The 21,390-nt window shown below is 37.0% G+C and overlaps 1 protein-coding gene and 1 long non-coding RNA gene across 2 annotated transcripts; one reads left to right on the top strand and one right to left on the bottom strand.

The window, feature by feature from the left end:
* Positions 1–1,461: 1,461 nt before the first annotated feature.
* Positions 1,462–3,830, bottom strand: LOC113904431. The gene is made up of 2 exons (XR_003514510.1): positions 3,713–3,830; positions 1,462–3,604 (listed from the first exon to the last, which is right to left on the bottom strand). It is a non-coding gene; the product is annotated as an uncharacterized LOC113904431 (long non-coding RNA).
* A 153-nt stretch (positions 3,831–3,983) lies between these two features.
* Positions 3,984–20,661, top strand: OTUD6B (OTU domain containing 6B). Its single transcript, XM_027561586.1, has 7 exons — positions 3,984–4,178; positions 4,818–4,969; positions 7,430–7,510; positions 13,210–13,522; positions 15,093–15,154; positions 17,307–17,413; positions 18,101–20,661. Exons 1-7 carry the CDS (start codon positions 4,097–4,099, stop codon positions 18,183–18,185), a joined length of 882 nt encoding a protein of 293 aa, XP_027417387.1. The 5' UTR covers positions 3,984–4,096; the 3' UTR covers positions 18,186–20,661.
* The last annotated feature ends 729 nt before the right edge of the window (positions 20,662–21,390 follow it).

Here is a 21,390-nt window from a genome sequence, read left to right as displayed (position 1 = left end):
GGAAATTGTCTTCCTACCATTTTACATTGGACTCCTTCAACGTTTTAAAATTTGGATTGCTCAGTGAGTTTTCCTTGTGTTCCCTCTTTACAAAGAAAAGCAGAAGCACTAGTTCTCATCTGAAGTATTTAGAAAATGAGCCCAAATTGTTGATTTAAAGAGGGATGCTGCAACAGCCTAGTTTAATCACAAAATCTCTCATACAATAACACTGCTTGAACGAACCTGTTTCTAGATTCTAACACTATTTAACACTTACTAAATGTTCATAATGTACAATGCACTGTGTGGACTGAGCTTTATAGATGCTTAATAATACAGTTCATAATCTAATCTGTGCCACTGTTACCTTGATGTACCACGTTCCTAACAAGCTCCTAGGCAATGCTCACGCTGCTTTTCTGAGGAGGATACTTTTCAATAGATTGTAGAGCAAGAAGAATTATATAGATGTCTGAGAAAGGAATAACAAAACAGTGATGGGGAGAGGGGCAGGTTGGTGGTGAGGGTTGAGAATTTAGCTTCTCTTTCTTTAAAGAGTCAACTGTTAAGTCCTTAGAATTCATTATGGTAAAATTCAGTTGTGAAAAATCTGCCACTATGGTTTTTACAGTAGTCATTACAGACTGTGAGCACTGGACCGTAAAAAAGGCTTGAGCACTGAAAAAACGGATGCTTTAGAATTGTGGAGCTGGAGACTCTTCAGAGTCCCTTGGACTGCAAGGAGATGAAACCAGTCCATCCTAAAGGAAATCAGTCCTGAATATTCATTAGAAGGACTGATGCTGAAGCTGAAACTCCAATCCTTTGGCCACCTGATGCAAAGAACTGACTCACTTGAAAAGACCCTGATGCTGGGAAAGAGTGAAGGCAGGAGGAGAAGGGGGCTACAGAGGATGAGATGGCTGGATGGCCTCAATGACTCGAAGGACATGAATTTGAGCAAACTCTGGGAGATAGTGAAGGACAGGGAAACCTAGTGTGCTGCAGTCCATGGCGTTGTAACTGAACAAGTTAGCAACTGAACAAGAAGTTAACTGTGGCACTTAGAAAAGTTTATATTGAAGTAAATCCACTACTTAGAATTGGAAGGTAGCAAAATTTACAAAGTTCAGTAACTAGGTCTTTCCTAGGTGCATATGCCATTCTTCACCTAGTATTCTCCTTCCTAGCTCCCTGCCTTTTGTACATCCATCCCAGAATATACAACACATAATGTTCTTATTGTTGCAGTTCCTAAATTATCACCATTTATTATAATCTATTTCATAACAGTAAAAATTTTCAAATATGTTATTTTTCAGCATTTAACTTAGCTCCTAGGCTTTTTTGTAATGTGATAATTTGTGATTTCTAGAAATATATTAAAGTTTTCTCTGCACCCTAGTATAAGATCACTTAGAAATGTTTCAGGACAATTTGAAAATAATGTAAATGCACATACACCTCTAAACTATTTACTTAATTATCTCAACTTTTCATTTATTTGGCTTACTAAATGGTTTAAGTATTGAAGTCACAGTCTAACAGTTTTTGCGATGTGTATTTTCTTTAAAGGATTACTTTACTAATTCTAAGTACATAAAGTGTACCAATTATAAATGTACAATTTTTAAAAACATGTATACATCAGTAAAGCTATCACTCATAGGAAGACATTGAACATTTATTTTACAATGAATGCCATGTTATCTACCACATAAAGCATCTTAACTGTACAGTATATTTTATAAATATGTTATAGCTTGAGTTGTCTAATAAAAATATTGCTTCCTTATAACTCATTGTTTTCATTACCTTTAAACTCTTTTACGGTTTTCTACAAATGTGGGTATCCAGGATTATAGATCGATTTTTGACCCAATTTCAATCTTTTAAAAATAGGAATATTTAACCAGTTTGAGTGTGGTAACTCAGCAGTACCTGTATCAATCTATTTTATGCCAATTTTAATGCTTCCTTGCTGTTTTTCACCACTTCCCCTACAATTTGAATATGTCCTATTTGTAGCATTTATTGTCAAATTTACCTACAATGATCTACTACATAAAGCAGTAGGTACTGATTTTCCACAGGCAAGATGTACTTTAAATAAGGTTTCAATCCACTACCACCCCAATCAATGATTTATAAAGTTTCTTTTTACACTACTAGTATTAGCATTACAAATTTGCTACTTCCCCACTCCTATAATTAAAACTAGAGGAAATAAAACTGTACTACTGGTTTTCCCATTTTGTTAGGTTAACATTTGATATGCCTTTATTCTACAGGTTCTGTCCACAGTGACAAAGTCCTTTTATTTTACATGTTTAACTTAAGAACATGCATATCTTTACATGCTAAAAATAAAGCAGTATTTTTTTTTTACATATTGAACATTTAGCATGCCTTTTAAGCTTATAAAGACATAAGCTGAAATTTTAGACCCAGTTTACATATTTGTTTGCATTTAGTTTTATAATTCTATGTAACATTGTAACCTTAAGGCTGTTTAACTAAATCTTACACCAATTTTTTTATACCGTTGCTTCCTTACTCTTATTATTTTAATCCATGTTATTTGTTGGCTGCAATACATCACTTAACAAAGTTTTCAATGGCAGTACTTAAAAGATATACCTTCTCAACCTCTGCATATGTGTGAATGCTTCCAATTGCCTTGGTACAGAAATAACTTGTCAGGACATCTAATTGGTTCAAAACTATTCTCCCTTAAAACCATAGATGGGCTTCCCACGTGGTAAAGAATCCACCTGCCACCAATGAATGAGGCAAAAGAGACACCTGTTCCATCTTTGGGTGGGGAAGATCCTCTGGAGGAGAAAATGGCACCCCACTCCACTATTCCTGCTCGGAGAATCCCACGGTCCAAGGAGCCTGACAGTCCATGGGGTCGTAAAGAGCAGGATAATACTGAGCCTCTGAGCGAAAACTGTAGACATTGTTTTCTGGCATTTACAGTTCCAAGGGAAAAATGTGAGGTCAGGCTAACTTTCATCCTTTTATAAGTGGCTTGTCTTCTCTGAGATACTTGTGGACTTTTTTTCTTTACCCTTCCAATTTAAAAAAACTAGCAGGATATATCTAGGTACTGCTTTCTTTTCACTAAAACTTAATGGCACCCTTCGAGCCTTTTCTACTTGTAGATCTAGTTTGTTAACTCTGAAAATATTTCTTCAGTTAGTTCCTTAATTACAGTTTGACCTTCATTTGCTTTGTCCTCTGTTTCAGGTATTCCTATTATGCGTAGATTTTATCACCTGGACAGGTCATCGAGGTCTTCCTTCTTCTCTTTACTTGATTCTTTCTTCTGTTTTTCTTTTTCTTTTTTCTGCATGCTGTGAAAATTTCTCGTTTTGCGTTCACTTCAGTAATTCGATTTTGTGCCCCATCAGACTTGAACATTTCTGTTCTCTCAGCTCTCTCACACTTTTCAAGTGCTCCGACAAGAGCAATTTTGATCATTAAGCACAGGTCTTTAAGCTCTGGTGCGATATGATACTTAATCCTTGCTATCTCTTCTGTTTCCACCGCTATACTCGTTTCAAGAGGCGGCATTTTCTCAATTAGCTGTTTTCCTTTGGACCTACGGTATCAGGACCTTGAAAATAAGAAAAAGAACTTAATTCCCTACTGTTTGACTGAATCAACACAAAGATTTCCAATGAGAATTATTCAAGCTTTTGTTGAAATGTTTTTTCTTTCTTACCTTTTGAACAACTCTTCTGAACAATGGCACCAAAAGGGAAAGATGTTTTGATTAACGAACAAAACAAACGTCCAAAACGGTTCCTCTCTACGTAATCTCTGCACGCCTCAAGCTACGTCATCTCTGCACGCCTCAAGTCAGGGCCAATAGACTAGCGCTCACATGCAAACATCAGCTGACGGAGCCACCCCGCCGCCCCGCCCAATCAGCGCGGGTCAAGGGAGTGCGCACGCGCATCCTCTTTACTTGCGCTCCTGTACCGCCTTAAGGCGGGGCTGGATGCCAGTCGCGTCCAATGGCGCGCGGGGTGAAGGTTGAAAGGTGGAAGGAGGCGCTAGGCCGTGGCTCTGGTTCTCAGCGCGTGTGTTGGGCTGCCTACCCGTCATGGAGGCAGTCTTGACTGAGGAGCTTGATGAAGAGGAACAGCTGGTGAGACGGCATCGCAAAGAGAAGAAGGAGCTGCAAGGTGACGGGGGAGTGGGGAACCCAGGAGTCGCCAGGACCCAGGGAAGGGAGCGTGGCGCGTCGGTTCTGGGGAACGTTGAGGGACTTCTGAACCCTTCTAGGGTTCTTCAGGGTAGCCAGTGACCTACATCCCAGGCCCCCTTAATCCCCTCGACCTTCAAAAGCTTCCTCTCTTCGGGTGCACCACGTTCCCCCATCCTGCGAGGCCGCCGGGGTGCGGGTTTCTGAAAATCCTTGTAAGCCACCGCCTTGGACTCAGGCCCCCCCTTTCCTGTTCCTGCCCTAGTTAACCGACACTTGACCCTAATGGGTGCGTTTCGAAATATCTCACCTCAGTTTTAAGGACTCGGAAAGGACAGTTGAAAGATTTAAACGTTTAAGTTTCCTCCCCGCCGCCCGCCCTTTCCTCATCCCATACCAAACTCACGGTTATGTTATTATTATTATTTTTTTTTTGAGAGAGGGTCTCGGCTTCTTCTGGACTCTTCTCTGTAGCTGTCTGTTTTGTAATTTGTCTTTTTACTTTCATAATTACCTTTTTTCCTGTATCCTTTTCTTCTTACCATCTCCTTACTGCTATTATTTCTTATTTCCTCTTAATCCCTGGGTTTTTGACGTAATGATTTTGGTGGCTTTTCAGCCAAAATACAGAGTATGAAGAATGCTGTTCCCAGGAATGACAAAAAGAGGAGGAAGCAACTTACAGAAGATGTTGCTAAGTTAGAAGCAGAAATGGAACAGAAACATAGAGAGGAGCTGGATCAGTTGAAGTTGACTTCTAAAGAGAGTAAAGTATGTGAAATTAATGTTTCTCCTTGTCTACAACATCGGAAAACAGTCGGCCACTTCTGTTACACGGTTAACTATGAAATCGTAAAACCGGAGGGAAAGAAGGCACTTAGTCATGCTCAGGCATCACCTTTCATTGTTATTTTTGTGATCAGATTTATATGGTAGTGTGTTTTTTAAGGAAGGTCAGCAAAGAAAGTCTACTGCCCCAAAGATGAACAGATTCATAAAATGGGCTAGAGGAAGCTTTACCAAAAGAAGGTGAAAGACCAGTCTCCTAGTGTCAGAATTGCTATTAAGTAGTATTTGAACCTGGGCAAATTTACGTAATCTTCTCGAGCATCAATTTCTTCACATATATGATAGAAATACTACTGCTGTTTAAGCACAAGATTTTTCTAAGAAATAGAATAAATGTGACATCATTTTTTAAGTTATGAAAGTGCTTTATGAGCAAGTTGTAATAAATAGAAATGTACTGATGTTTCTTGGGTAAATTGGAGCATGTTAACTGTCATCAGTTTAGCCAATAGTATTTCATCATTATAGCTGCACAGTGTTTTGTATGCCACATACTTTGTTTAACATATTGCATTCATTTTCTCAGATAATTCTCACAATAACACACTAGTCAGTGTTACCTCTGAAGTAAGTGTAGATAATCCCATTTTTAAAGTGGGAGACAGATTCAGAGAGATTAAAAACTTCCTTCTAAATTTATAACAACTCTTAAGTACCAAAGCCCGAATTCAAATTTAGAGCTGTCTTACTCCAGAAGGTAAATACTGAATTCGGTTATAATTTTTATCTAGAGTGATAATTTATTTCATGGGTTTTAGATGTCAAATATCATAGACTCCCTAATCTCACTCTCATTTTTGATAGTTGAAAAGTTCTTATGTCTATGCAAGATTTTATCTAGTAGTAGTAGTCGTAGTGAAGTTGCTAAGTCGGGTCCAACTCTTGTGACCCCATGGACTGTAGCCTGCCAGGCTCCTCTGTCCGTGGGATTCTCCAGACAAGAATACTGGACTGGGTTGCCATTTCCTTCTCCAGGGGATCTTCCCAACCTAGGAATCGAACCCAGGTCTCCTGCATTGCAGGCAGATTCTTTACCAACTGAGTTATAAGGGAAGCCCAAGACTTTATCTACCATAAATAAATTTCATTTGGTTTATTTTTGGTCTGCTGTTGACAGGGAAAATGGCTTGTTTATACTAATTTACAGGTATTGAACTTAGTTTTATTTTCTTGAAGTTTTTTTGCCATTCATCAAGATCCTGGCCTTCCTTGCATTTAACACACTTCATTAAAATCCAAGTAACAAGGCATGCTTCCAGATGTTTGTATTGTTAGAGTCATGGCATTCCTAATTATCTCCATATCTTTTCTGTTAGTGAGATAGTTTAGTTTCAGGCCCTTCAATTGTGAGATTTCTTTCCTAGGTCTCGAAGGTGAAAAATGTTTGATTGTTAAGCTACATATTGTCCAACTGTTAAAATACAAACTCCCCATCCTACTTTGAACTATTATCTTTTTTTAATTTTAACTGAAACTTGTTTTCTTCTAGAATGTCATCTGAATTCTTTTGTCGTTTCTTTCTCTTTTTTTCCCCAGTTGTTTCTTTGTATCTTGCCTTCAGTATGGCAGTTTGTTAAATTTTAGCACATTCCTCTGAAAAACTGTAAGAATCCTATTTCACTCTTTGAAGTCTTAATCTTATTTTGACATTTTGATCATTTGGGCCAAAGAGATGTAGAGACTGCTGACTCTTGTTATTAGAGGCTTTGATATGTTCCATGTATGGGTCACCTAAAAACTAGCTTAATATATAGTTGTGGTAATAAAATACTAGCTGTTAATCCTGATAGTAAATAAGTCTAACATCTGTTTTCTTTAGCAAACATATAACAGTCATTTGATGATTCAGACTGGTTGTAATGTATTAATGATAACTATAAATTAATAAATTTCTACTAGGGTCAAGAAGCATTGCTGCTCAGGTTCTGGCTAATTATGATGGAGGAAGGCCTTTGCCCCCACTTTTGAGGTTATGAAAGTAGTATAAACTGAGCCAGCACGGTAATATATTACTTTATATGTTCTATAAAGTAAAACATTTAGAGATGGGAAGGGTGGCGCGCTGAATGAATTGGCACTTGTAGGAAGTATTTATACGAATGGAGTAGGCATTCTGAGAAGGAAGGAAACCATGCAGAAATAAGCATTGTCTTGGTAGAGCTATAAGGAAAGTTCTTGGGAACCTGACAAATTCTCTCTAAAATATAGAGAAAGTATATACAAGCATGTCATTTAGTATTGTATCTAGTGCTGTTATTCAGATTTGAATTGTGGAATGACACATAATATGTGATTTGCAATAATAATTTAATAATCTAATACTTTGAATAATAACTTAAAGGTATTTTTCCTTAACTTGGTAATGTTTTTTGTTTCCTTTAGATCGATTCTGTTGCTGTTAATATTTCAAACTTGGTTCTTGAGAATCAGCCACTTCGGATATCAAAAGCACAAAAGAGACGGGTATGAAAGTCGCCTAGTATTTATTAGTGCTGTATGTGTAATACTATCTTAGGTGTTGTATTGGAAGGGAATAGAAAAAAAAAGGGAATTCCCTTGCCAAAGGACCTAAACTAACATTTATTAGGCTTTGAAGTGAACTCGCTCAGTCGTGTCCAACTCTTTGCGACCCCGTAGACTGTAGCCTACAAGGCTCCTCCGTCTTTGGGATTCTCCAGGCAAGAATACTGAAGTGGATTGCCATTTCCTTCTCCACGAGATCTTCCCGACCCAGGGATTGAACCGAGGTCTCCCACATTGCGGGCAGACACTTTTACTTTCTGAGCCACCAGGGAAGCCCTATTATTAGGCTTTAGATTATATGAAATCTCATTTAGTCTTGACAGTAATCCTGTGAAGTAGGATTTCTTATCCTCATTTTATAGATAAGAAAATAGGCATATGTCCAGTCTGCAGTTCTCATAGGAGGGTGGATCTAGGAAAGGGGGTGTGAAAAGGATATTTTTTACAAATATATTATTCCAGACTTAATTTAGAATCTGAAGAGTGTGAGCGCAGGTGATTCTGATGTACAGTTTTGGTTAAAAACTATGATATTAAGTGGTAAAAGAAGAATTTGAACCTAGAAAATTGACAGGATTATGTAGTTATATATGTATTGGTTAGTTGTGATGAAAATTTAGAGAAGGAAAGATTCACTCTGCTACGTGTTAAATAGTTGGTATTTGGTGGAAATATAATTATTTAGTTAGGCTATTTGGAGTGAGACATCTTGCACAAAAACAAATGGGAGAATGAAATTTTGCATCATCAAAGAGCTATAAGGAAACTGATTTATTGGATGTAATAAGTTTATGATATCAAAATTATGGGAATGCAATTAGATAGGAAAGGGCTTTTCACTTTGAAAAAGAACAAGAAGTTTAAATCCAGTCTTTTTATTCTCAAATATTGTTTTTATTAATACAGTGTTTTCTAGAATTTAAATGTTTATTTTTAAACTAGCTTGTATCTTATAATTTAGTAGTAAATATAATTTAGTATGTACATTTAATTGCACATGGAATTGATGTCAGTCAGGTGGAGATTTTAATCCCACTGTGGTGGCTTTGGATAAGATTCTTAACCTTTCTAAGCCTTAGTTTCATATGTATGAAATGACAGTGGAAGTGTTAGTTGCTCAGCCGTGTCTGATCCTTTGGACTCTTTGCCACCCCTTGGACTGTAGCCCTCCAGACTTCTCTGTCCATGGAATTTTAAAGGCAAGAATACCAGAGTGGGTTGATACTCCCTTCTCCAGGGGATCTTCCTGACCCAGGGATTGAATCCGGGTCTCCAGCATTGCAGGCAGATTCTTTACCATCTGAGCCACCAAGGAAGCCCATGTATACAATAGGAGAAAATAGTACCTACTTCATAGAGTTATTGTGAATGTTAAATAATTTACTGTTTCTAGAGCCCTAACACAAGGCCTGAAGAATGCTGGGCCAACAAATGATACTGTTTGCACTGTGTTTAAGCACTGCATCGTGTACCGCTTAAGAAATTCAACCTAAGACAATTTGTTTGAAAGTTGCTTAAGTTGCAAATTGTCAAGCATTTCTTGTACTAATGTAAAATTTTATTCTTGAGTAATTATTGTGAACTTCATAGACTTCATAGAAATTTAGGTTTTATGGTATCTTAGAGGTTATCTTGGAGAAGGCACTGGTGACCTACTCCAGTACCCTTGCCTGGAAAATCCCATGGACGGAGGAGCCTGGTAGGCTGCAGTCCATGGGGTCGCTAAGAGTCGGACAGGACTGAGCGACTTCACTTTCACTTTTCACTTTCATGCATTGGAGAAGGAAATGGCAACCCACTCCAGTGTTCTTGCCTGGAGAATCCCAGGGACGGGGGAGCCTGGTGGGCTGCCGTCTATGGGGTCGAACAGAGTCGGACACGACTGACGTGACCTAGCAGCAGCAGAGGTTATCTAATTCACCAGCTCTCTACTTAACGACATATGTTCTTTCTGTTATAGTCTTATAATTGTCATCTATTTTCTATAGGTCAGAAGTGAAGGGCAGAAATTTTGCATAACAAAATATTTGCTGGAATTGCCTCTGCTTAGTGTATAGTAGTATATAGTATATACATAACTTAGAGTGTGTGTGCTCAGTCATGTCGTGTCCAACTCTTTGCAACACCATGGACTGCAGTCCGCCAGGCTCCTCTGGGATTTCCCAGGCAAGAATACTGGAATGGGTTGCCATTTCCTTCTCCAGGGGATCTTTCCCACCCAGGTCTCCTGCATTGCAGACAGACTATTTACTGTCTGAGCCACCATGGAAGCCCCTGTATCTTATTAGAGTAGCAACTATTTAGTTCTAGAAAACAATACAACTCCTTTCTATCAAAATTTGTTCACTCTACCTTGTCCCTTAGGCAACAAAACAAAGGCTTACCTTTCTCAAACGTTTTGTTACTTCTAAAATATTGCATAGCTGAAATGCATACTTTTTCCAGCTAAAGTGTCAAAAAATGTATATTTTTATAGTCAGCAGATTGGCAACACTTCTCTGCCAAGTCAACACTTGGCAGAGAAAACACCCACGTAAGTAACGCCCAAAGTTTCTTCCTGCTTTGTTGTGTTAATAGGATTTTGGAGCAGAAAACACTGAGTTTATAGTATTTGAGAAAATGGGACCTGAAAACAAGGGTAGATAATTGGGTCTTAGACTTATATTGAACTACTTCCCACCCCACTCCCCACTCCTGCCCACCCAGAGGCACCAAGGAATGAAAAGTCAGTTAACTAATGATGTTTATCTTTGTGAGAGATACAACTCTCTGGTAGAAAAACAAGCAAAATTTTATGCAGATTTATTACTGGGATATCTTAAGAGCAAATCCCATATTTTCAATTTAGAAAAGCATAGGGAGTATTTTATTTATCTCAGACAGCTTCAGTGAAAACTCATTGGTGTGGTAGAAACAGCCTGAAATAGAACGTAGAACTGGGTTCCAAAAATTTGAAATTTGAGAGCTGGAATGAGATCTCCTTCAGTTTCTTTATATTATAAACAAGAAAGCTGAGGAGGCTCAAGCTGTCTCAGTGGCATGCTAAAAGTTTACAACTGCTGCACTAGTTCCCAGCTCTTAAGATTTATCTTCAGATTTGTTTTTGCTGTTGCTATACCAGAATGACTCTGGTTTTACTGACAGTGTATTTTTGAGTTATTGTGCTATTTTCACCTTACATACATTTTCAGTAGAGTTTATTGATGCCGTTCTATCTCCAGGACTAGGGCTGTAAAATGAAAATTGCTCATGCCATGGAAAACTGCCGTTGGAAAACTTCATATAGTAGAAGAATGTTGGGAAAACAATCCTGTGTGTTTTTTACCTGGTGTCCTGGAAAGGAAATATAGTTGCTTTGTAATATTGAAGCAGAGCATGAGGGAAAAAAAATGAGATTCTTGGATGAGTATTTTAGAGGCTTAACTTAAGGTTTTACAGATAGTGTAAAGTTCCAGTTTTCCGGTAGTGCTTGACATCATTAACTCCAGCTCCCATCTGCTCCAACTTTGATTCAGGTGCCTGGATAGAAGGAGCTCTCTGTGTTGTCCCTGGTCCCTGCTCAGCTTCTAACCAACTCTAAGGCCTTTGGAAATCTTTCTTCATGCTGTTTTGGAAATCTTCCTTTCCTCAGAAGAGGAAAATGAGGGGTTTTGGCTTAGATGATATTCACGGTGCTTATTCTTCCTCTCCCCTCTGAAAAGTGTTTTCTGTGGTCTTTTAAAGTAATAGTGCCACCTTGTGTTTTAAGGTTTTATGCCACTGTGATCCACACTTGCAGATATGCTGTGAAATAAATTGTATCATGTTACTTTTGGCATGGTTTGAGTTGGAAAGAAAACATTTAAATAGGTTTATGTTTTATTAAGATAATGTGCTTTTGATTCAGGTAACTTAGGAAGCACTAGCTTTATCTGGCATGGCATATAACAAGCATATAGTAGAAGCAGGTGGCATTAAATCAAATTGGAATGAAATTTGCCTTTCCATTCATATTTTCTGCCCTTAAGGAAAGGTTAGAGCTGGGGATATAAAAATTTTTACCTGTATCTTCTTTTTCTTGGTTTATCCAAATCCTTCACTGTAGTTTGCTATCAGTACATCAAAATTTATAGAATGTAGTTTAACTTTTTATTCTCTTAAGTTGAAAATATTTGCTCTCAGCGTACAAATAAAACATACCATGGACAGCTAGAGAGCTGTTTACACGCACAGACAGGCACATGTGCTACGTGCTCAGTTGTATCTGACGCTTTGTGACCCCATGGATTGTAGCCTGCCAGGCTCTTCTGTCTGTGGAATTTTCCAGGCAAGGGTACTGGAGTGGGTTGCCATTTCCTCTTCCAGGGGATCTTCCCCACCCAGGGATCGAATCCCATCTCCTGCATTGACATTTTACCATTGAGCCACCTGGGAAGAGACCGTGGTACCCAAAAGGAACTGTGGGGATTCAGAAACATGTTCACACACACACACATGCAGGCTCACACACAAAACAAAACTTACTTTGTAATCCTACCATCCAGAGAAAAGCACTGTTGTATGGATGTCCTTCTGGTGCTTTTTGAACTATGTATGCGTAGACTTTCATATTATTAACTATGCACCGTCTTTTGCCTCCCACCTCATCTCTTGACACTTTTCTCTGGTATTCTAGCTATATGAACTGTGTTCAGCCATGAATGAAGCATACAGTGCTTTCTGTCTTTTGATCCTTGTTATTCCAAGTGTCAGGAATTTTCTCTCTTTTTCCTAGCCTTCCCACTCTTCTTCCTATCCATCCTTCATGTCATAAATCTCTCTTTACCTTCTCCTCATCCCATCTTTGCATATGTTGGCATGGGAAGATTTCTTAGGAAATTTGAATAGAAGGAAAGCAAGTTGAAGAATGTAATGTATGATAGCACTTTTGTTAAAATACTGTTTTCTATAGATTTTCTATGAGTACATCTGTATTTATTAAAATGCATAGGAAAAAAGTCTAGAGGGATACATATCATATCTCTAGAGCAGGCCCTGAGAGATTGGCAGTGGTCCTTAAGGGGGACTTTAGATTATCTGTAATAATTTTTTTTAATAGAGAAGAATGTTTTTATCTGTTACTTAAGCTAAATGTGTGTGTGTTTGTATGTGGTCATTTTTGTTAAATGCCAGCTAAATAGAGCTGCTATACCCTTCTAAAGACCTGAACAAATTAATGCCTTGCTCATGAGCTGGTGATCTAGCACATTAAGACCTCACTGGTGGAATAATAAGTTATAAAGCTTGGACTTAAGTATGATAATGATGTTACTTTAAGGCCTAGGACAGCTCAATCTACCATAGTACTTTGAAATCAGTAAGTCAAGTTTTTAGAAACTTGGCATGTAGTTTCAGACAGACTTCACAGAAAAATTTGAGAGCCTTCTTTTGTTCCAAGACAGAGCTCAGTGCTGGGTACGCACAGATGAGAAATATTGTTTGCCTTTAGAAGAGTTCACAGTATCGAAAATTCTACAGGTGATGAGATCATCTATCTCATAGTGCTTGTGGGAGAAGGGAGAAAAATGTTTTTGAGAATCTTATATTTCTGTCCCCAGGATAAATGTAAATGAGTCTTAATTATTAGGAATTAACTTTCCTACATTTTACCCTCTGCATAGGACAAAAAGGCTGCATTGGAAAAGGAGCGGGAAGAAAGGATAGCCGAAGCTGAAATTGAAAACTTAACCGGAGCTAGACATGTAGAAAGTGAAAAACTTGCTCAAATATTGGCAGCTAGACAGTTGGAAATTAAACAGATTCCATCTGATGGGCACTGTATGTATAGAGCCATTGAAGATCAGCTGAAAGAGCAGAACGGCGTTCTGACTGTGGCTGCCTTAAGATGTCAGACTGCTAACTATATGCAGAGTCATGTGGAAGACTTTCTGCCATTTTTAACAAATCCTAATACAGGAGAAATGTATACTCCAGGTAATTTATTTTTCTCTGCTACGTCTTGTTGCTGTTGTAGCTGTGATGGTTATTAAGTAAAGTGGTTTCTGTAACTGAGAATGAAAAAAAAAAGAAAGCCTGAATAGTCCTATGGGGGGAAAAACATCTAACATTTAGGCAAAATTATTTTCTATGACTTTAGTAGATGAGAGCACATTTTTGTTTATCAAGATCTTTTTAAGTACTTAACTATTTTGTAGTTGAAATATTAATCTTAAGATAAAAATAGGAATAGGGTTCGTATTACTAGTTTAAAAAGTGTGTGAATAAGTTCATATTTCACAAAGTTAAGCTTTGTCTAGTCTCTGCAAGTATCGGGTCTGAAGATGATCAGTAGAGAATGGTTAGGAAAACTAATTCCTCCTCTTATCCTGTACTTTGGAAGATTTAATTTTATTTTTGATAAGTCATAATATTCAGGCAGAATTTGACTGCAAAACCTGCCTTATTATTCTGTATAATATCTTTGATAGTTGGGAAAGTTAAAAAAAAATGCATAACTAGCAAATAAAGGAGGAAACAAGTAAAAATTTGAAAAGTTTCTGAAAGCGAAAGGGGAGTAAGGGAGAAAAAGTTAGTCCTTGAGATAAGACAGCAGACATGGCAGTATTCCCTGAGAGTAAGTCCTATGTTCAGGGTGGATTGAAGAGGGGAAGGCTAGGGTTGACTTTTGTTTAATGAAGTCCCCAGCTGTGCTAGTTGTAGGGCAGGGGAGAGGAGGTGATACCTCAGCTTGGTGAATCAAAGAAAAAGACAAAAGCTGTAATTATCCCCAGTCCTTCAGTCAATGTTTATTGAGGGCTGCAGCATGCTGATGCACTGTTCTCATCACTGGGAATGTGAGACAGTGAATAAGATGAGCACACGGGACGTGTTTTCTCCTAGATGCCCATATTTTTTTTTCCTCTTCCTCTAAACACCAAGGGTATTAGTGTTTTTTCTGACTTTAACTTTCTGTATAACAGCAGTGTGTATGCTCAAGGTATGCCATTATAAACTCTGAAGTTAGGTCTTTTACCTCCTCTCAAGCCTGATACAGGAAGACCTTTTTTTGGCTAGAATAATAAATATTTCCAAAATATGTAGGCACTGTTTGATGTCACTGTCACTGTCATCAAATAGTCACGGGAAAGGAGTTTCAGCTCATTTGTACTTTAATTCTCTTCTCACATTTCTTATAGGGTTTTTCAGAGGATGCATCTTTTAATCTTTTAGCATATTCTTTCAGATGCAGATTTGGATTTTACAATGTGAATGTGGTGGCAGTTTTGGGGTCAGTGCTTGGATCAAGAGAGAGGTAGGCTTATAATTTAGTTGAGATTGCTAGACCTCAGGTTGAGGGAGAGAAACAGAGATGAATTGCTTTGCTCTTAGATGGAAAGTTGGAGTGAGTTAAGTTTGGATTTGGGAAATGGATTAAATTCTGGAGGATATAGGTGAAGAAGGAGGAAGTTCGTAACTTGGGCAGTTTCATCAGGCATTGTGGGAGTTACAAAAGGGATCTAATACGAATTCTAAAAAGTGCTGTATTCTGATCTGTTTCCAACAGAAGAGTTTGGAAAGTATTGTGATGATATTGTAAACACAGCTGCTTGGGGGGGTCAACTTGAGGTAAGTTTGTTATTCATCGTGAAATTGTTAAATTATTTTTAAATCCCTTCTATAGTTTTTAGACATATTTTTCAGGTGATCCAAATTTTTCTTCGACAATTCCTTTTCTTTATTTATTTGCTATTTCTCTACTGATAAAACATTGATATAAGGAGTTAATATTCTTAGGCCTTTAATTTAATTATGTACCTTTGGGAACTGAGGCACTATTTAATTTTAAATAGCCCAGTGTTTGATCTGTGAGTTGGTGAAGCTAGTGTTGTGTCTGCATTTTTCCATTTGTGATCTTGCTACAGGCAATATATTTGAGTTTATGGACTTATGAAAGTGAAGATTTTCTCAAATACAGTAAAATTTTACCCAAGATGAAAATCACATTGGAAAACGTCAGAAATAGAAAACAATATTTTAATGTGAGATTACAGGTCAAATCCTACCATAACACATCTATTACAATTGTGTCTTGAGTTCCTAGTTGATACTGACTGATTTGAAAGCAATATTTAATGCATTAAAATTTACTTACAAGGAAATATGTTAGTCATTTGTAGGGAGTTAATAATGATTTTTTTTAAAGCTCTAATTATTTATCTTAACTGTTATCTTTGTTTCATTAAAGGAAAATAAAACCCCTGAGTGTGCAGGTGGTGATGAGGTAGCTTGGGGTGTTAGAAGTCAGGGAGTAACAGGGAAAGTCTGGGGGCTGGGTGCTGGTTCCTTCTACTTCTCAGTTTTCTGACTTTGGGGGAGTCAGCCAACCTCCTGAGCTCCAGTTTCCTGATGATTGAATGAGGATAATAAAACCCCATGTGTACGTGATAGTTCATTTGTATATATTAAACAAAGCAAAGGCTATATGCATTGAAGTTTGAAGCTAAAGTGCTACATGGATGAATCTAACAGTATTATTAATATTACTGTGTAATGATGATATGCTGCTGCTGCTAAGTTGCTTCACTTGTGTCCGACTCTGTGTGGCCCCATAGACGGCAGCCCACCAGGCTCCACCACCCCTGGGATTCTCCAGGCGAGAACACTGGAGTGGGTTGCCATTCCCTTCTCCAGTGCATGAAAGTGAAAAGTGGAAGTGAAGTTGCTCAGTCGCGTCCGACTCTTCACGACCCCATGGACTGCAGCCTACCAGGCTCCTCCATCCATGGGATTCTCCAGGCAAGAGTACTGGAGTGGGGTGCCATTGCCTTCTCTGGTAATGATGATTAGCCATCTCAAATAGTTTGTGGCTTTGAATATTTCACTTCAAGAGTTAAATTTGAAGATAGGACATGATTGCTTCATCAAAGTGTTTTTCTTAGCAGTCCTATATTTGTACCTCTTCTCAGCCACCAGAGGGAACTTGTTTTATATGCCTTAATGTTGTATATGCCTCTCCTGGGTCTTTGAAACTTGGGAAGGTTAGCTTTGTGACTACATTAGGAGTAATTAAAGGTGCTTGAACTTTTAATAAGAATCTCAAATCAATGTGAGTTCTAGAGACATAAGTGACTCTTTTTAAATTGAGAAAAACCTTTAAACATCTTTTGAAGGACATTTTCTCTTAAATCATTTGTGAATTCATTTGAAATAAGAGTTGCTGTTTTCACAATGGAGTAAATTTAAATTATTAAAGAGAAATTCTGTGTATGATTTCTGAAGACTTAGATGGGATGCTGGGAGAAGGCAATGGCACCCTACTCCAGTACTCTTGCCTGGAAAATCCCATGGACGGAGGAGCCTGGTGGGCTGCAGTCCATGGGGTTGCTGAGGGTCAGACATGACTGAGTGACTTCACTTTCACTTTTCACTTTCCTGCATTGGAGGAGGAAATGGCAACGCATTCCAGTATTCTTGCCTGGAGAATCCCAAGGACGGCGGAGCCTGGTGGGCTGCCGTCTAAGGGGCTGCACAGAGTTGGACACGCAGCAGCAGCAGCAGCAGCAGCAGATGGGATGCTAAGATGTCCAGAGCTTGTTTTGTACCCTCCATTCCGTGCCCTTTTACTGAGCTCTTGATGTGTATTAAGGAATAGAAGTAGATGCCTGCTCTGACTGGTTGCCCTGTTCATGCATCAACTCAGTAGTTTATGATTTGAATAAGATTTACCTCTATTTCTCTTATATATGTATATATATAGTTTCCATTTTGTCTTTTATAGCTAAGAGCCCTGTCTCACATTTTACGAACACCAATAGAGATAATACAGGCAGATTCTCCTCCTATAGTAGTTGGTGAAGAATATCCAGAAAATCCATTAATACTTGTGTAAGTACCTAGAAATTCCTGATGTTAATATTTTTCATAATTAAGACAAAAGGGATTATGAAAAATTTTAGGTTATGTATGTTGATTAATCAAAACAAGTCTATTTTCAGCAGCATTAATTATGCTTATTTCATGTTAAAGGTAATTACAGAATTAGAAAGCATTGTCAAAATACATGGTTTAGATAACTGTTTAAACCTTTTGTGATTTATTCTTATGTATGTGTTAACAATAAAGTCATTTCTAAAGGTTACAAAATTTTAGGATTATTTTTAATGTTTTTCTGGTTTGACATTAATAATGCTAAAAGTTTTAGCAAGTGTAAAAGCTGAAATACACTCATGTTGCCTTATTGTTTATTCTTTAGAGATTTTTTTCTTCATATTGTCAAAGTATTTTACATAATTGAGAGTTCTCTGAAACACAGCATGGAGAATTCGCCATCTCAGTCTTTTTTTTCACTCTAATGATTGTGTTTTACCGGACAACCTCAGCAGAGTTATTGAACCATATTTTACTCACTGATGATGCTTTTTAAATGGTGTTAAAGTTTTAAGTAGTGAAGTCTATTGAATGGTACTGCTGTGAAGTGATTAATTCAGAGTACTTGGTTTTAAATACATAAAACATTTATATACAGTGAAATACTTTTGTCTAAATTACTTATTTCTCCTTTTTCCATTTCAGTTATATGAGACATGCATATGGCTTAGGAGAACACTACAATTCTGTTACACGGTTGGTGAACACAGCTACTGAAAATTGCAGCTAGTCTATAAAATGTTGCTATTATGTCAGTGTGCTGATCTGAGTATTAATACCAAGTATTGGATTATTCTCAGTGTTTCTGAAAAAACACAACTACCTTAAAAGAGTTTTATGGCAAAGCTACTAATAGGTTTTAAAAAAACGTGTCCGAGAGAAACTTTAACCAGTGTCCCCTTAATGGTGTTTTAAAAAACACTTGTAAGTTCTTTGTGGAGAATATCATTTATAGACCAAGATGGTACCCTGATTGTTGATATTTTTATTAAATATAAGATTCTGAACATTCTATTCTGTGTTGAAGTTGTTAAAAAATTTTTTTCCTCCTTATTACCGAAAGCTTTCAGTAACCATATCAATGTAAATTTTCGTGAAGAAGTGAAATGACTCAGTCTCTTTGACATTGCAATAATGTGATGGTGATAACAAATTTAATTAATGTTTATAAATAATTCGATTGCAGTAACATTGCTGTTGATGGGATTAATGCTGTGACTTTTTAACATTTATTTTTAATTGGAGGATAATTGCTTTAGAACGTGTTGGTTTCTGCCATGTAACAACATGAATCAGCCCTACGTATACATATAGCCCTTCCCTCTGGAACCTCCCTCCCATCCCTACCCTTCCCACCCCTTTAGGTTGATGCTGTGACATTTTTGTAACCCCATCAAAGTGCAGCTAAGAAGGTTGCTTTAATAAAAATAAAAATAAGTCTTTTATTTGTATATAACTTTAAAAGATGCAGCACATTATTGCTTTTCTAATTCATTGATTATTCCGTGTTATTTCTCAACTTCAGAATGGTTGTGACAACATCATTTCTTGATTATCTTAACTATAAATTTTTATATTCTTTGTTGTACTTTCTCCATCACTACTCAGCTGCTTTGCTTTCCTTGCACCCTTTTCCACTGAGAAATAGTTATTAGCTTCTGTTATTCTTTAACTTGTGCAAATTGAAGGAGTAGCAATTTGTAAATTTGTAAAAGGGTCCAAGGCCAAATTTACTTCAAATTCTTCTTTTCCAATTTGTCTCATAAGGTCTCTCTTTTTGCTTCATTCTCTAGGATTAGGGAAAGCCTTTGTTACTTACTATTTTATTAGCCTTATTAATTTTATCTTTCCTCAAATATTTGAAAATATTTGTTTCAAATATCTGGGAATTTTTATGTTTTATATATAGGGATAAAGCTGAAAGCCACTGTTGAGTCAAGACTGTATAATAAAATCAGTACAGTACTTTTCAGTTGAATGATTTGTCAGATCAGATTTTAAGTTATTTATAAAAATATTTTAAGAAGATGGTACACCCATATGTACAAATGTTTGTGATAATTTGTTATGTAAGGGGTTTTATGCTAATGAGACCTTTTTGGTTGATCTGTTTTTCTCAGATAAGTAACTAATAACATTTTACATCAAGTGTATATAAAGTTTGAATTTTTTCTCCATGAATGCAACTAATTTTTCTAAGTAAATACTGGGTTTTATGAGCTTCCCCAGTGGCTCAGTGGTAAAGAATCCACCTGCAATGCAGGAGATATGGAGACCAGTGTTTGATCCCTGGGTCGGGAAGATCCCCTGTAATGGGAAATGGCAACCCACTCCAGTAATCTTGCCTGGAAAATTCCATGGACAGAGGAGCCTGGTGGGCTGTATAGTCTGTGGTGTCACAGAGTTGGACACTCCTGGATAACTAAGTAACAACAACTGGGTTTTATAACATAAAAAACAGGGTATCAGTGTTATGTATTCAGCAGGCAACAGTGTGTGGAACTATTGAGCAGATAAATACTGCATGAAAGTATTATACACTTGCAAAGATTAAGAACCATTCTGCCTGCTAAGCAAAATATATTCTGAAGCCTGCTTGTTTTGTAATGCTGGATCTGGATTTCTTTGCAAAGGAGGGGCGGTGGGTAATCTGTTACTTTAAAATTAAAAGAGAAGCATTAAGCAATAAAATAAGATACAGTGAAATCTAGTTATTGTAAATTCCCACTATACTTAAAGTATTGTAAAATAACTTATTGGCTTTTTTTTTTCTAGCAGGGTGAATAGAATTTTCTTGATTATAGGTATATTTTTTATTTTTAAATGGCCAATATGGTTATGGACAGGATTTGTATGTTTCAGCCTCTGTTCTTTCATAAAACTTGAGATAAAAATTATTTTAGCTGTGACCTAAAATTAAAGTCTGAAAAATGGCACGTATTAAGTTAAAAGCAGCATATACTAGTTTAGTTTGCTGTATGATGCTGATCTTGTAGGAAAATCTGATAAGCTTTCTTTTGTCCTGACTTAGAAAAGTATGTGTCAGAGTTCTGGAATATGTCTAATTTACTTCAGTGAATTTATCTGCTTAAGTATGTTTATAACATATAAAGCAAATAAGGATGTGTAACTATAGTTAACAGTACAATTTTGTCCATATTATCTAAACGTTTGCTAAAAGAAAAAATAAAAGATGAATTAAATCAGCATTGTTCAAATTGTTATTCTTTAATACTTTTAGAATATAGAAGTAGAGAAAACTTTTTGAGAATTTTATTTAGTTTTTATTTTGTCCTCATGTATAATTGAAAATAATAGAGATTCTAATATTTATGTATTATTTTGTTATTTTAAAATAAGAAAGGGCAAATTAGAAGACTATCCAAAACTCTTGGATGTTAAAAATGAATACACATGAGTAAGAAAATGAAGCAGTAAGAAGGAAATCTGTGCAAGTTACTGCAGGCACATACTTGTTTATACATGGTCTTGGTAGAAGTTGTTAGGAACTAGCTGAAGCAATAGGTCAGGGTTTTTTTTTTTTTGAAATTTAATTTGTAATTTCATACTCTTTTTACTGTTACTGAACAAATGAGCTTTTTCTTCCTGTCTTGTGTATTTATATACATTGATTTTTCTAAGTCTTATTTGAAATATATCTTTCTCCATCTTGTGGAAAAGTAGAACTCACAGGGTTTCTAATTCTGTTTTTAAAGTAAGTTTCAGAAGCAGCAGTTCTTTATATTATCCCACCTCGTTCCCTCCTGCAAGCTTTTGAACTAACACTTGAAGTTGGGTTCAACTTGCTTCACCTAGTTTATTGTCTTCCTGGTCTCAGCTTAAATAGCTCCTACTTAGGTAAGCTCCCCAGACTTCTCCCACCTGGGCTAGGTTAGGGACCCCGGGTCATACATGTTACTTTCTACTAACTATAC

This window comes from Bos indicus x Bos taurus, chromosome 14 (assembly GCF_003369695.1).
Source record: "Bos indicus x Bos taurus breed Angus x Brahman F1 hybrid chromosome 14, Bos_hybrid_MaternalHap_v2.0, whole genome shotgun sequence".
Lineage (NCBI taxonomy): Eukaryota > Metazoa > Chordata > Mammalia > Artiodactyla > Bovidae > Bos > Bos indicus x Bos taurus.
Note: the sequence above shows the minus strand (reverse complement) of the source record. Positions and strands in the feature narration are given on the sequence as shown.